Source organism: Rhinolophus hipposideros (assembly GCF_964194185.1).
Source record: "Rhinolophus hipposideros genome assembly, chromosome: 18".
NCBI classification, from domain to species: Eukaryota; Metazoa; Chordata; class Mammalia; order Chiroptera; family Rhinolophidae; genus Rhinolophus; species Rhinolophus hipposideros.
Genome location: NC_138064.1, coordinates 47,390,059 through 47,402,798, shown reverse-complemented (window position 1 = coordinate 47,402,798; position 12,740 = coordinate 47,390,059). Strand labels below are relative to the sequence as shown.

The following is a 12,740-nucleotide window of genomic DNA, read 5'->3' as shown; positions in this document are numbered from 1 at the left end:
TAGTTTTCATTGTTGTAATTGTCCATATTAATCACTCTTTCTCTGCTATTTTATGTTTTTCATGAATACTACCCAGTAGCATTTACTTATTTTCTAGCTGTTTCATTTAGAACTTGAGTTTATTCCAGTTTTCTTTTCCCAGGCTCAAGTCATTTCAGGGTAGGGACTCTGTCCTAAATATCTTTTATGTACCTCCCGAAGGTCTAACACAATGTTTGATGCAAAGTAGAGATTCTGTATTAGTTTTTTTCCCCCATAACTGGTTGATATTAAGATAAATAGATTTCTAATAATTGCAACTCTGGCCAATGTTATAGCATAATATGCCAGTGCTCTGTGTTAAAAAAGAAAAGAACACTGCACACTAATGGTGTTTGAAGGTACATAAAAAGGGCCTCAGAATACACATTTGGGATGGTTTTAGGAGTAGTGGTTAAGAGGATAGAGTGTATTGTGTTACTTTCAAAGCCATTATGTAAGACACTGCCGGATACTTTCAAACTGTATATTGACACGGTAGTGATATTACTCTAAGCCCTGAATTCTAGACAGCATTTTACTAAGACACATTTTTAATGGATGCTCTCAGCTACACATTAGAAATACCTAGTGAGTTTTTAAAACTCCCAGTACCCAGGCTTTACCCCAGACCAGTTAACTTAGAATCTCTGGGACCCACTTTGGGGGACTATTATGCCAGACTGTTGGATTGCAAGACTTGTTCTGTGACATATTTATCCAGGGTAGGGCATACAGTAATTATGACAATATAGCTACCTTATAAAATTCTATAAGTAATATACAGCCTAGACTCACTTCGAGGAGTTTTGAGGAATGAGGAGATACTTGAACATGAATTCTGTTAACAAGGCTCTGAAACCCTGAAAACTCATTTTGTTTGATTCATTTCCCTTCCCACATGATTGTGGCTGGAACTTTTGTTTTCCTTTTTGGTCAGGCTGCTCCTGCAGATGTATCATTTTCCACACACTGGATCCCTGCTTTCTGCCCAACCAGAGGGAGCAGCAATTCCTGAGTCACCTTCATTCAGCACTCTGTGATTTCCCTGGGAGTCTCATAGCCTCCCCAACCTTGTGGTTTCTCTGGCCTTGAATTTTGTCTCAAGATGCAGCTTAAAATAAAAACATCGAATGAGAAAAAGCACATTGTTAGGGTAGGACAATATAGACTCATTTTTCTATTTCTTTGGCCAGTATGACCTATTCTGAATAGCTTTCTATTCTAGAAGATCCTATTTCACTAGTTAATGTAATATAATTTCTGTTGTCTATTATTTTTATAGTTACATGATTCGTGTATTTATTCAGAAAACATTTCTTGAGTATCTGTGATGTGTCAGGTATTGTGATAGTTGTTTGGAATATCAAGGTTAAACACCTAGTCCCTCATAAACTCCTTGGAAAGCTGACCAGGTGCAATGGAGAAATGTCTAATCTGCTCTGATGACATAAAGAAAGGGCACCCATCCAAACATGCTGTGCTAGAAACTGTCATACAGACTGAGCCATGTAAGTCTCAGTGGCTTCAGGATAGAAGGGACATGCTATTTCCATCTTACAGACAAGAAAACTAGATTTCAGAGACAGTAAGTCGTTTGTACAAGTTTACAAAGCCAGTAAATGAATTTTTATTTAACTGCCCACTCCTGGCAGTGTTTTCTTAATTAGCTTTAATTTTTAGAGCAGTTTTAGGTTACAGCAAAATTGAGTGGAAAGTACAGAGATTTCCCGTATACCCCTGTCCCCACATATACACAACGTCCGCTACTATCACCATCCCGCACACGGTGACATGTTCGTTACAACAGATGAACCTACATTGACCCATCATAGTCACTCAAAGTCCATACTTTACATTAGGGTTCCCTGTGGTGTAGTACATTCTGTGAGTTTTGGCAAATACATGATAACATGTTTCTACAATTGTAGGATTAGACAGCGTAGTTCTACTGCCCTCTGTGCTCTGCCTAGTCATCCTTCCCTCCCCCCGACCCCTGGCAAACACTGATCTGTTTACCGGCTCCATAGTTTTGCCTTTTCCAGAATGTCACATAGTCATAATTATACAGTATATAGCCATTTCAGATTGGCTTCTCTAGTAATATGCATTTATTTATTCTTGTCTTTTCATGGTGTGATAGTTCATTTCCTTTTAGCTCTGAATAATGTTCCATTGTTTGGATGTACCAGAGTTTATTTATCCATTAACTTACTGAAAGACATCTTGGTCGCTTCCAAGTTTTGACAATTGTAAATAAACTGTTCAGGGTTTTGTGTGGATGTAAATTTTCAGTTTATTTGGATAAATAGTAAGGAGTGTAATTGCTGGATCATATGGTAAGAGTATATTTATTTTTGTAAGAAAATATCAAACTGTCTTCCAAAGTAGTTGTAACATTTTGTATTCCCACCACCAACAAATAAGAGTTCCTGTTACTTCACATCCCTTGCCAGCATTTTATGTTGTCAGTGTTTCGGATTTTAGCCATAATAAGTATGTAGTGGCATTTCACTGTTGTTTTAATTTGTAATTCTCTAATGTCATAAGATGTTGCACATCGTTTTATATGCTTCTGTTCCATCTGTGGTGAGGTGACTGTTCAGGTCTTTTGCCCATTTAAAAAAATTGATTTATTTTCTTCTTATTGAGTTATTTATTAATATTTTATATCTGAGGTAAAGCTGAGAGAATCATCTTATTGAAAAATTTAAAAAGCATCGCTTGATAGCTCAGCTAAGAGCTGACCTGGTACCTATGGCTAGCCCATGGTGTTCTCCTGTTGCGTAGAAGCAGTTTCACAGAGCATCAACACTGGGCAAGGCAACTCTGGCACTAATGGTTTGAAAGAAAAATAAGACCACTTGTAATCATGTCTGAGCACAGACGAAAACAAGAACGTGGTACAAGCCACCAAAATGACTAGCATCCCTCTTTCAGGCTAATATGCAGCTGCTACTATTTTATCAATCACGACTTGAGCCCTACTGCATTCCTCATGTCTCCTAGGTAGATATTAATATACTTAGTGATAAAATTGCCCCTACTTTCTGATAGCACCAAATCCAGAAGCAGAGCCACCTTTCCCTGTAGCCTCCCAATAGGATGGGCTGGCGTTGGGGTGAGGGTGTTCCCAAGATGTAGGGCTTTCAGTACTCAAATTTGGAAATTCTGGGGACAGCTTGACCACCCTGCTCTCTAAAATAACCTAACGCCAGCCCGAATATTTTAATACACTCCTCCGAGCATCCTCTTACTGAGATACCTTCCAGTTCCCAATCGCGTTTGGTCTCCCTGCTGTAGACACTTCTAGTACATTCAATCATGTAATGTTGTTGGTGTGGTCCTTCCTGGTGGCTTTCGGTGATGGGCAAAGACCAATCAACAAAATCAGAGCAAAGCTAATACTATAGCAGAGAATTTAGTAGATTGCTCTTTAACAATTATGCTTTAAGTGATTAATTTTCTTCTAACTATAGAAAGTAGAAAATTGTATAACTGATGGGAAATCCAAATGACATGATGAATCTTAACATAAAAGAAACATGTCCCGAAAATAGACATCATGTTATGCCATGGTAACAGAAACTTTGCTTTCTTGTTTTCACAACATCTCTTCCTTTCTGTCTCTCAGGGATCATGTCTGACCACCAGTTTGGTAACCAGTTTATGTGCAGCGTGGTGGCCTCTCATGTGAGTCATCTGCCCACAACCAACCTCAGCTTCGTCTGGATTGCCCCACCTGCTGGCACAGGCTGTGTGAATTTCATGTAAGTACTTAGTGTCTGACAATACGAAAGTAGATACACCTCACTTGAGGTAGTATTTTAACAAGTTTTACCTTAATTAAAGCCACTAATTTTGGTGTGAAATAGAGGTCAAAAACATTTTTTAAAAAAAGGTAACTTGGGCAGTTTATTTTTGCATATTTATAAATACCTCAAGAGTTTTAAATTGGATTTTAGGTGACAAAAACACACAATAAGATAAAAGTATGTGAAGAAATCAAGGCAATAGGAAATTGTTGTTCATAAAATAGGATGAAAACAGGTACGAAAAAATGGTTTGTTGAGGCTTCCTACATGTTTTGGAAGAAGACCACAAACAGCTTTGTGCTTTCCGGCCGTTAGTGACGAGAGGGAAATATGATCAGTTAGAGATTCACGGTGGTGAGAAGCCAGGGATTCTGTAGAAACTTCACAGCTCTTTCATGTGCTTTCATTAGAGGCAACTGGGGAATGTCATGAGCATGCCTAGATAAACAGTGCACTATGGTTCAAAGGCTGTGACTTGTAACATCTCTCCACGTAGACTAGGCCCTGACCACGGCCCCAGAATCACCTCTCCTCAGCCTCCTTACTCATCTTTTTAACCCCATAGCATGTTTTGTAACATGTGTTATAACACATGATATATACATATTTAATTATGTATATTATTTATTGTCTGTCCCTGTCTGCTGATGTGCAAGTTCCTTGAAGGCAAGAATTTTTTCTATCTTGTTCACCGATTTGCTCCAATTGTCTCAACACTTCTCAGCACACAGTAAGCACTCACTATTTGTTGAATGGGTAGGTGGGCCAATGGAATAAGGTCAAAGGCAGAATATAAACAGCATTCTATGGACAGTCAGGCAAAATAGAGCTGGAAGCCATCTTGAATGGTTTTGTATTCCAACCTTCTGCTCAGACACCAAAATCCCACAAAATATGCATACTCCAAAATTTACCACTACCCTTCCTTTACCTTTAGTAACTTGCAGTTCAGTGTTAAGGGATCCCATGGCTCCCACATCGCGGATTATATGCTCTTTCTGCCTATCCTCTGGGTTACCAGACTGCAAACAGCAGATTCGTCCCACCCAGCTGGTTGGCATTTAATCCAATCATTTCTCCTTCAGAAAGTTTTTCAGAAGTGAACCTGTTCCTTCCAGTACCTCTTGCTAAGATGATCGCAATGGTTTCCTAACTGGTCTGTTCACCTTCAGCCCACTCCTCTTCCAGTTCATCCTGCACACTGTTAACCAGTTAATCTTCCTAAGGTGCATCTCTGATCGCCCAAAGCTTGGATACCCCAAAACTTCCTTCCAAAGGCCAGCCCTTTGGCATGGGTTTGAGAGGCTCTTCACAATCTTGCTATTATTCATCATCTTCTCTTATCTCCCATAGTGTGTTCCTTCTGATAGGACGTCCTACAATTCCCCAAACATTTTATGACTTTTTCTTTCTCCATGCTTTTTCCTTAGGCCAGAATGTTTTATTTCTCTCAACTCCGATTGTTAAAATCCTACCCATTCTTCAAACCCTGTTTAAAATGCTAACTTTTCTATAAAACTTTCCAAGACATCAGCAACAGAAGTGATATGTATTGTCACATTTTGCTTGTAGCTCTATTATAGTCCTTATTATATTTTACTCTATACTTATTTCAGTTAATTTCTTGCCTTTTCTATTAGACTAGATTGGACAGGGACAACTTCTTCTTTCTCTGATTCTCCAACAGTTGGTACAATGTCTCAAACAGAGAAATCATGGAAAACACCCCTTGAATTATATGATGTTCAGTGTTGTCTTTTCCTTTACTTTAATAGTAATCTTTGACTCTCTCTTTTGGCATACTTTATCTTACTCATGTTTACACTTGGAAGGATAATTTAAATTCTTGCCATGCATGATTTCTTAATTTAAAACAAGAATTATTGTTTTGAAAGATAGAACACAAAGTAAATTTATGTCAACAATGTAGAACTGCCTACTTTCAAATAAATATAGTTTTTAATTGAATCTGTTTAAAAATTATGTTTAATGGCTATGGCCTCACTGTTGCTAGGATATCAAACTCTATTTTCCTCTGAGAAATAACTTAGGTATTTTAAGTCTTAACCTCAAAGAATGTTTTCTTAGCAATTGGTGAGAAAAGTAGTTTGGTCAGAAGTAATTTTTACTGACTGCAAAACAATTTATACATCCTCAGTCATATTTCTCAATAAAATTTTGATGATGCAATTTGCATTTTTTTATCATTCTTAACATTAAGTCTCTGCTTTCGTAAACCATGACTATGTTGAACATCACATATAATAGCTGTTCTTATGTGAGCAAGGTGCTTTTGTTTAAGTCCTTTGTTACTAGTTTGTGAGAGAGTACAGGAAAATTAGAGATTGAACATGGACCACTGAAGAAGTTCATTTGAAATTTTCTGAACTAAAATCTTGCAATTTCTTACTTTTGTTCCTTACTACACTATTTATTATTGAGTATAGCTATATAAAAGAGTATCTATAAATAGTATATACCCAGCAATACTTGAAGGGGATTGCTGATGATCAACATTCATTTTAAACATTAAACAAAAATAAAATAACACAAGAACCTCTAGCATCTGAACGTAAATATATCATGATTCTCTTTTGTGACTAACCTCAAAACCAAAGCTTTCACTTTTTTAAGGTAGGAAGAATTCCTTTTTAGAAATTAAACTTTAGCCATGCTTATATGCTTTTGTCATATATTTTGTATAATTTTTTCATATTGTTAGTTAATTTACATCATTTAATTTGTCACAATTGCATTTTCTTTAATAAGTGTATTTTAAATCCCCCAAGGTCAGGGACTGTGTTAGGTATTTTTACATACCTGATAGTTCCTAATACCGAATTACAGACAATAGAAGGCCCTCAGTAAATATCTCTTAATAGCTAATAATGATATAGTTCATTGATTCTAAGATACAGTTGTTTTCTTTTATATTTTGGAATCTCTGGAGTAGAGTTGCATCTTACAACTATAACTGGCAGCATTTACTTTATTTCTTAATGTCTTACAACTTATGGTGTCTTGGATTTGAAGAAATCCAGCAATTAATTTTTATCATTTGCCATGTATATGGCCTCTCGAGAGCAGCAGTTGAATCAACACTGCATCCAATTTTGTAATCTCAAGTTAGAACACCCGGTATTTGATGCGAACTCTGTGATTGTAAATCCCACTTATCTATTTAAATCTTTTTTTAAAAAGTCTCATAGTAAGAATTATGGAACATTTGAGCTGAAATCCCAAACAATTACATAATGTGCTGTGTGTGCCTTTTCCAGAGAAGAGTAAGTGGCATACTGTATGAATAAACCCAGTTTTATTGCTAAACCACTTAGCCACATAGTCATTTGGGCTGTCTTTTTACTGCCTTACTCGTTAAAAATAATCATGTGAGAGACAGAGAGGAGAGGATGGCCTGAGGATAAAGTTACTGGCTGTGCTGGTACAGATGTATAAAACATATCAGTAACTAAAATTATTTTATCATTAGTTTTATGATACCTGTTGATAGCATTTACATTTTAAGTAATAATTTCACTCAGAGACCTGCTTAGTATCTGGATCTTATGACAGTATAGTTTGTTTTGTCTCTATGATTAGTCTTTAGTGACTAGTCAGCCTCGAGCTAAAAGAGGCATTTAATTATGCAAAGTTCTTGGATGTAAATTCCCCCCCACCAAAAAAAAAAATCACAAAGGTGAGGAGAGGGTACAGAGATAAAAGAAGGAGGAGGAAGAGGAGAGAGGTGAAAAGGTAGGGACAGGACAAGGGCAGGAGGGAAGGAAGGAAGGAAATCTCCAAGCCATCTAACCCTAAAAGTTAATGAGAAGCTACCAGGGAAGGGGGTTGTAAAATAACAAATACAACATTAATTAATAATATTTTTGTAAATTTACAATGGGCCAGCCATTGTTCTAAGTAGTTTATATCTTTTAATCTATTTTATTCTCATGGTAATTCTGTGAAGTAAGTGCTATTATTGTCTCAATTTGCAGATGAGGAGATTGAAGTACAGTGATGTTAAATAACTTGTTTATTGTAACTCACCTAGTGATTGACAGCTTGGATCCAGAAGGCAGTCCCTCTTTAAGCAGGTGATTTTTGCCACTTCACTGCAGTTGCCTCTAAAATGATTAATTTTATTATGGTAAAATACCCATGGTATTGATACAATGAAAAATAATAGAGTTTATAGTGTGGTATAAGAACCGTTCAACTTTTTTAAGTGCCAACATGTGTTTCCTATCCTCATTTTGAAATTTCTACCTCTATATAATATATAATAGTATTATCTAATTCAGTCAAATATCAATTTAATCAAGTATTGATTTAAACTTCTGAAATGTGGAGACCACATTGGACTCATATGTCAGACGTGGGTTTCAGTTTGATGTGTATAACATTCATTCTTTGAATGCTGATTATATCCCGTCCCTTGTCACAAAGGAATTCTATATAGGGGGGAAATGCGTGAATTAACGGCAAAATTTATCGCCATTAGAATTAAATTTAGGTTCAACTGCTTGGACAGAGATGCTAGGGTATCATTAGAGTAAATACAGAACATAGAAGAAGATCAGATTTATGCCTCAATTAGTGACAATTTGACCTTAAGTAAACTCCCTCAAAACTGGGAACAGAATGAATCAGGCAATATTCTATTTAAGATACTGAAGCAACAACAAAGAATGAACTCAGGTCAGCAAAGACGTATAGGTGAACCACATTTGAACATTTGATATTTTAAAGGAAGATTCTCCTAGAGGGACAATTTATTAAAAATACAATAAACAAGAAGACAAAAAATCATTTAAAAAATTGAAGACACTAGCAGTTTCTGAATACCGAGAACTGTCGAACTAATGCAGACGCAGAGATTTGAAGTGCTGTCTTGAGTGTATCCCAGATGCCTTTAATTTTTGATGATAGCCATTCCAGTCTGTCTGGAGGATTCTTTAGGAAAGATAGTGTGGTTGCCTATTTATCTCCCTCCATCAAAAGAAAACATCACAGATGTAATTGTCTTGTTGCTTAAACATTTGAAATAAGATCAGGGACGCCCCCATGGACGCATTTACTGGGAATGCATTCATATCCATGGATAAGGATGTTAAGAGCTGATACATACACACGTCTTTTTACTTTCTAGGTTGTACATAGCTTATTACAAAAATAAATTACTTCTCCTGTAAGGCTGAAATGATCATATCCTTCAGATCACTGTTTGACAAAACCAGATATACTGTTTTCCAAAGGAGGAATTTCATCTGTCTACTAAATCACAAGTCTGTTAGTTTTTTCCAATAGACCAGTTTTCTATTTTTTAAATAGACATTTCCCAACTTGAAACAATTTTTTCAGTGCTGCTCAAAAATGTACCTTTGAATGACAGGATAAAAAATATTACCTATCCTTTAAAGTGAATGACTGGGAGCCTCACTGATATGATAGTACTCACTTCCCCGTAGGACCCTGTTTTGCATCAAAGTTAAATAGCCAATTAGGCTTGGACAAGGAGACAGTCTAAGTTCAGGGACTAATGGATGTTCTTATTTATCAACATTTTGGAAAATGAGGAAAGTTCCTGGGAATTTAATTTTTAATTTTAGGGAGTGTGGTAAAACAGTGAGATAAAATATGTCCAGTAATCTGCAGGAAGGAGTGAAGAAATTATTTTCATTAATTATACAACATATTTTTAAAAAATAACAAATATTCAAAAGGCAAAACTACTCCCTTTGTTTTTTCCTGTCTCTTTTTTCCCTTCCTATGTTTCCCACTTCTTCTAAGCCACAATGTAAACAGCACTGGTTATATTAGGGCAATCTACTGGAGTCTCAGTATGACACTTTTCTTTGTTTCAGAATATAAGACCATCAGAGAAGTGGAACTGCTTTATAGTGACAAAAAATTTCTATTTCAGGAACTGAATGAAATATTTTTAACTAGGATTCAAAGATGGACCTGCATCTGAGGAATTCTATTCCGTAGCAAACAGTTGTTACTGAATTTGATTTTTGTTTTTTAAATCTGCTTTTTTAAATTTTTTAACTAGAAATATTCGTTTTCTCTAATGTTAAATCTAGAGGGAAAAAAACAAACACCCCCCATTTTGCCCCCGCCCAAAATAAAAGCCCTATGGCAAACTTACACTTTTCTACTTCCCTTCCCCTCATGTAACAGAATCATAATTGTGGAGGGCATTTAAGTAAATGAACTGAGGTTTGGAATGCATGAGATGCTCCTATTACAAGGCCTTGTGGTTTAGATGGGACTGCTATTCTACTTAGCACTTCCGACTTGAAATCACATGGCACATTTGTGAAAACAAAAAGAGCGAAGTCAGTAAATCTAAAAATTTTGTGTATTACAATTATTAGCAGTTCTCTGTATCTAATAGAAGAGACAAAAATGGACTAAAAGAGGGGCCTTGCATGGACTCGTGGCATTCCTGAGGAACGATTAAATCTCTTTACCTAGGGTTAAAAAAAAAAAAAAAAGAAAGAAATTTCCTAACTGAGACATGGGCAGAGATTTGGATTATTTCTCTATTATTAGAATTGATGAAACCAGTTTTAGAGGCCTCAAGTGTGAAATTATTTTTTTCTTCAAACTGTCTACACAGTCAAAAATAGTGATGAAAAAGATGTCTGGGTAACAGGTAAATATGCGTAAGTGCTTCTCATGGCAACAAAAACTAGTTTGCCAGTATAGTCCCTTAGATAATATATACTAGCAGCAGGAATTTACTTAGCTCTACTTTTAGTAAAATCTCTGAATAGTAAGGTATTATTACAAATATGAAATAAAATTTTGATTGCTTCTTCCAGTTAAGTTTTTTTAAAGACCTTATCTTATCCCCATGATTTATTTAGATATATGTGTGTGTGTATTTATATACAGACATATATGTATGGATATATATACACATGCATAGATGTGTGTATATACATATATTTGTGTATACACATACACATACATGCATATACACACACACACATATATTCTAAAATTTGTTCAGAACTGTACTTTCTAATATGGTAGTTATATGAGTAGGACACAGATGTGCCTATTTAAATTTAAATTAATTAAAGTAAAATAAAATTAAAAATTCAGTTTCTTAACTGCACTAGCCACATTTCACATTCTCAATAGCCATATATGTTTAGTGACTATTATATTGGACGGCACAGATCTAGAATATTTACATCATTACAAAAAGTTCTAGTGTGCATCACTGTTTAGAGAATTGAATGAATTATCTTTTCTTCTAATACAACCTAAACATTTGCAGAATATAGCCATATATTTCAAAGAATGTACAGGAGTAGAGTAAAGCTAAGATTTTGCAATTGTCCTGTGAACTTGAACCATTGTAACTGCTAACTTGTCCAAATAGGCAGTTTTATGTAAAAGCTGGTCACCTAACTGTTCATTTTAATTTCGTTTGTTAGTGTATCAATTTCTATGGTCCTTAACTCTATGGGCAAGTATGACAAGTGAGGGTTCCCTTTGGTTACCTTCCCATAGAGAGCTTAAGGCTGTCCTGGGCTAAGGCACCTTTCCTCACCCTCCCTGCACCCCTGAGGTACAGTCCCTACCCTGCAAACCCCCCCTCTTATTCCCTGTCACAGTGTTAAGTTCTGGGCTTTTTCAAATGTGCCCTTACCCCATGAAAATGTACAACCATGTACCTAACATTTGCAGTTAGCTGGCTGGAAGGCTACTCATTATTAACATGAAACTGAGTAATAATGGAATTTTACCATTTGATGATGATTGATGGTAGTAGTAGTAAAAATAACAACTTCCATTTAGTGAGTAGGCAGCCTACTAACTTCCTCTACTCTCCCAGAACCACTATCACTTAAGGAAGAGCTTAAAGAGCTTGCAGAACTAGGTCTGTTTGGATCCAAAATGTGTCCTTTTAACTACCATCCTGTATTACCACTCTATGTCACTTTTAAAATAATAATTACAATTATTATTATAGTATTATTGAGACAGTATTACAATTTGGGACATTCTTGGAATATTAAGTGGCAAAAGTATAAAAAAAAGTCTACAACTTCAAACACATTAAAATTGTATTTACAGAGGACTTCTGGTATCACGGAACACTGAGCTGGCATGGCAGAAACTCTTTCGACTAAAATCACATAGAAACTTTAGCTAAAATGAGTAAACATTTTAAAAATACATAAAATTGGTTTGAAAGAAAGGGAAAACATGAAGCTCCAGACGAAAGAAAAACATCAGGTTTCAAAGCTGAATCAGGAAGTGGGAGCTGACATTGGGGTGACTGACAGGTATTTTAAACCTGGATTTAGGTCCTGGGCCTAGAGTTTTAACCTGAGTGCGGCCTGGAGCAGTAGTCATGATCTCCTACAAAGACAGCAGGAAATAGGGAAAGAGAAGGAGCTAGAACTGGGCCCACTGCATGGAGCCTGGAACCCCAAGTACTATCCAACTCTGTTTGGGAAAACAGCAAAGAAGCTTGTCACCCAACTGGAACCTTTGGTAAAGATAAGTCACTTATGAGAAAGAGAAACTCAGCATATGAGGTGTCTGACTTTACAATATTAACTTGGTGAAGAATACCTAGTTTAGAAATTAACATTTAATAGATTTTTAGAAGGAGAGAATAGAAAGAAAGAATGAGCACAGGCATATTTTAAGAGATAATAGAGAATTTTCTAAAATTAAGGAAGATACGAGTCTCTTCTAGCTAAACAAGATAAATAATTAGCACTGATACAGATCATAGTGAACCTTCAGAACATCAAAGAAAGAGAAACTAAAAAGCTTCTGCACAGCAAAAGAAACCATTGACAAAACAAAGAGGCAGCAAACCAAATGGGAGAAGATATTTGCAAACAACACCTTCGATAAGGGGCTAATATCCAA

At 36.0% G+C, this 12,740-nt stretch overlaps 1 protein-coding gene across 3 annotated transcripts in view; it reads left to right on the top strand.

Annotated features, from left to right (window-relative positions):
- RELN (reelin) overlaps positions 1–12,740 on the top strand; it is a 518,204-nt gene that overhangs the window by 152,028 nt on the left and 353,436 nt on the right. For all 3 annotated transcript variants that reach the window (XM_081080324.1, XM_081080323.1, XM_081080322.1), the window contains exon 3: positions 3,653–3,788. In XM_081080324.1, the coding sequence (XP_080936450.1) occupies positions 3,653–3,788 (136 nt within the window). The remainder of the gene's footprint in view (positions 1–3,652; positions 3,789–12,740) is intronic.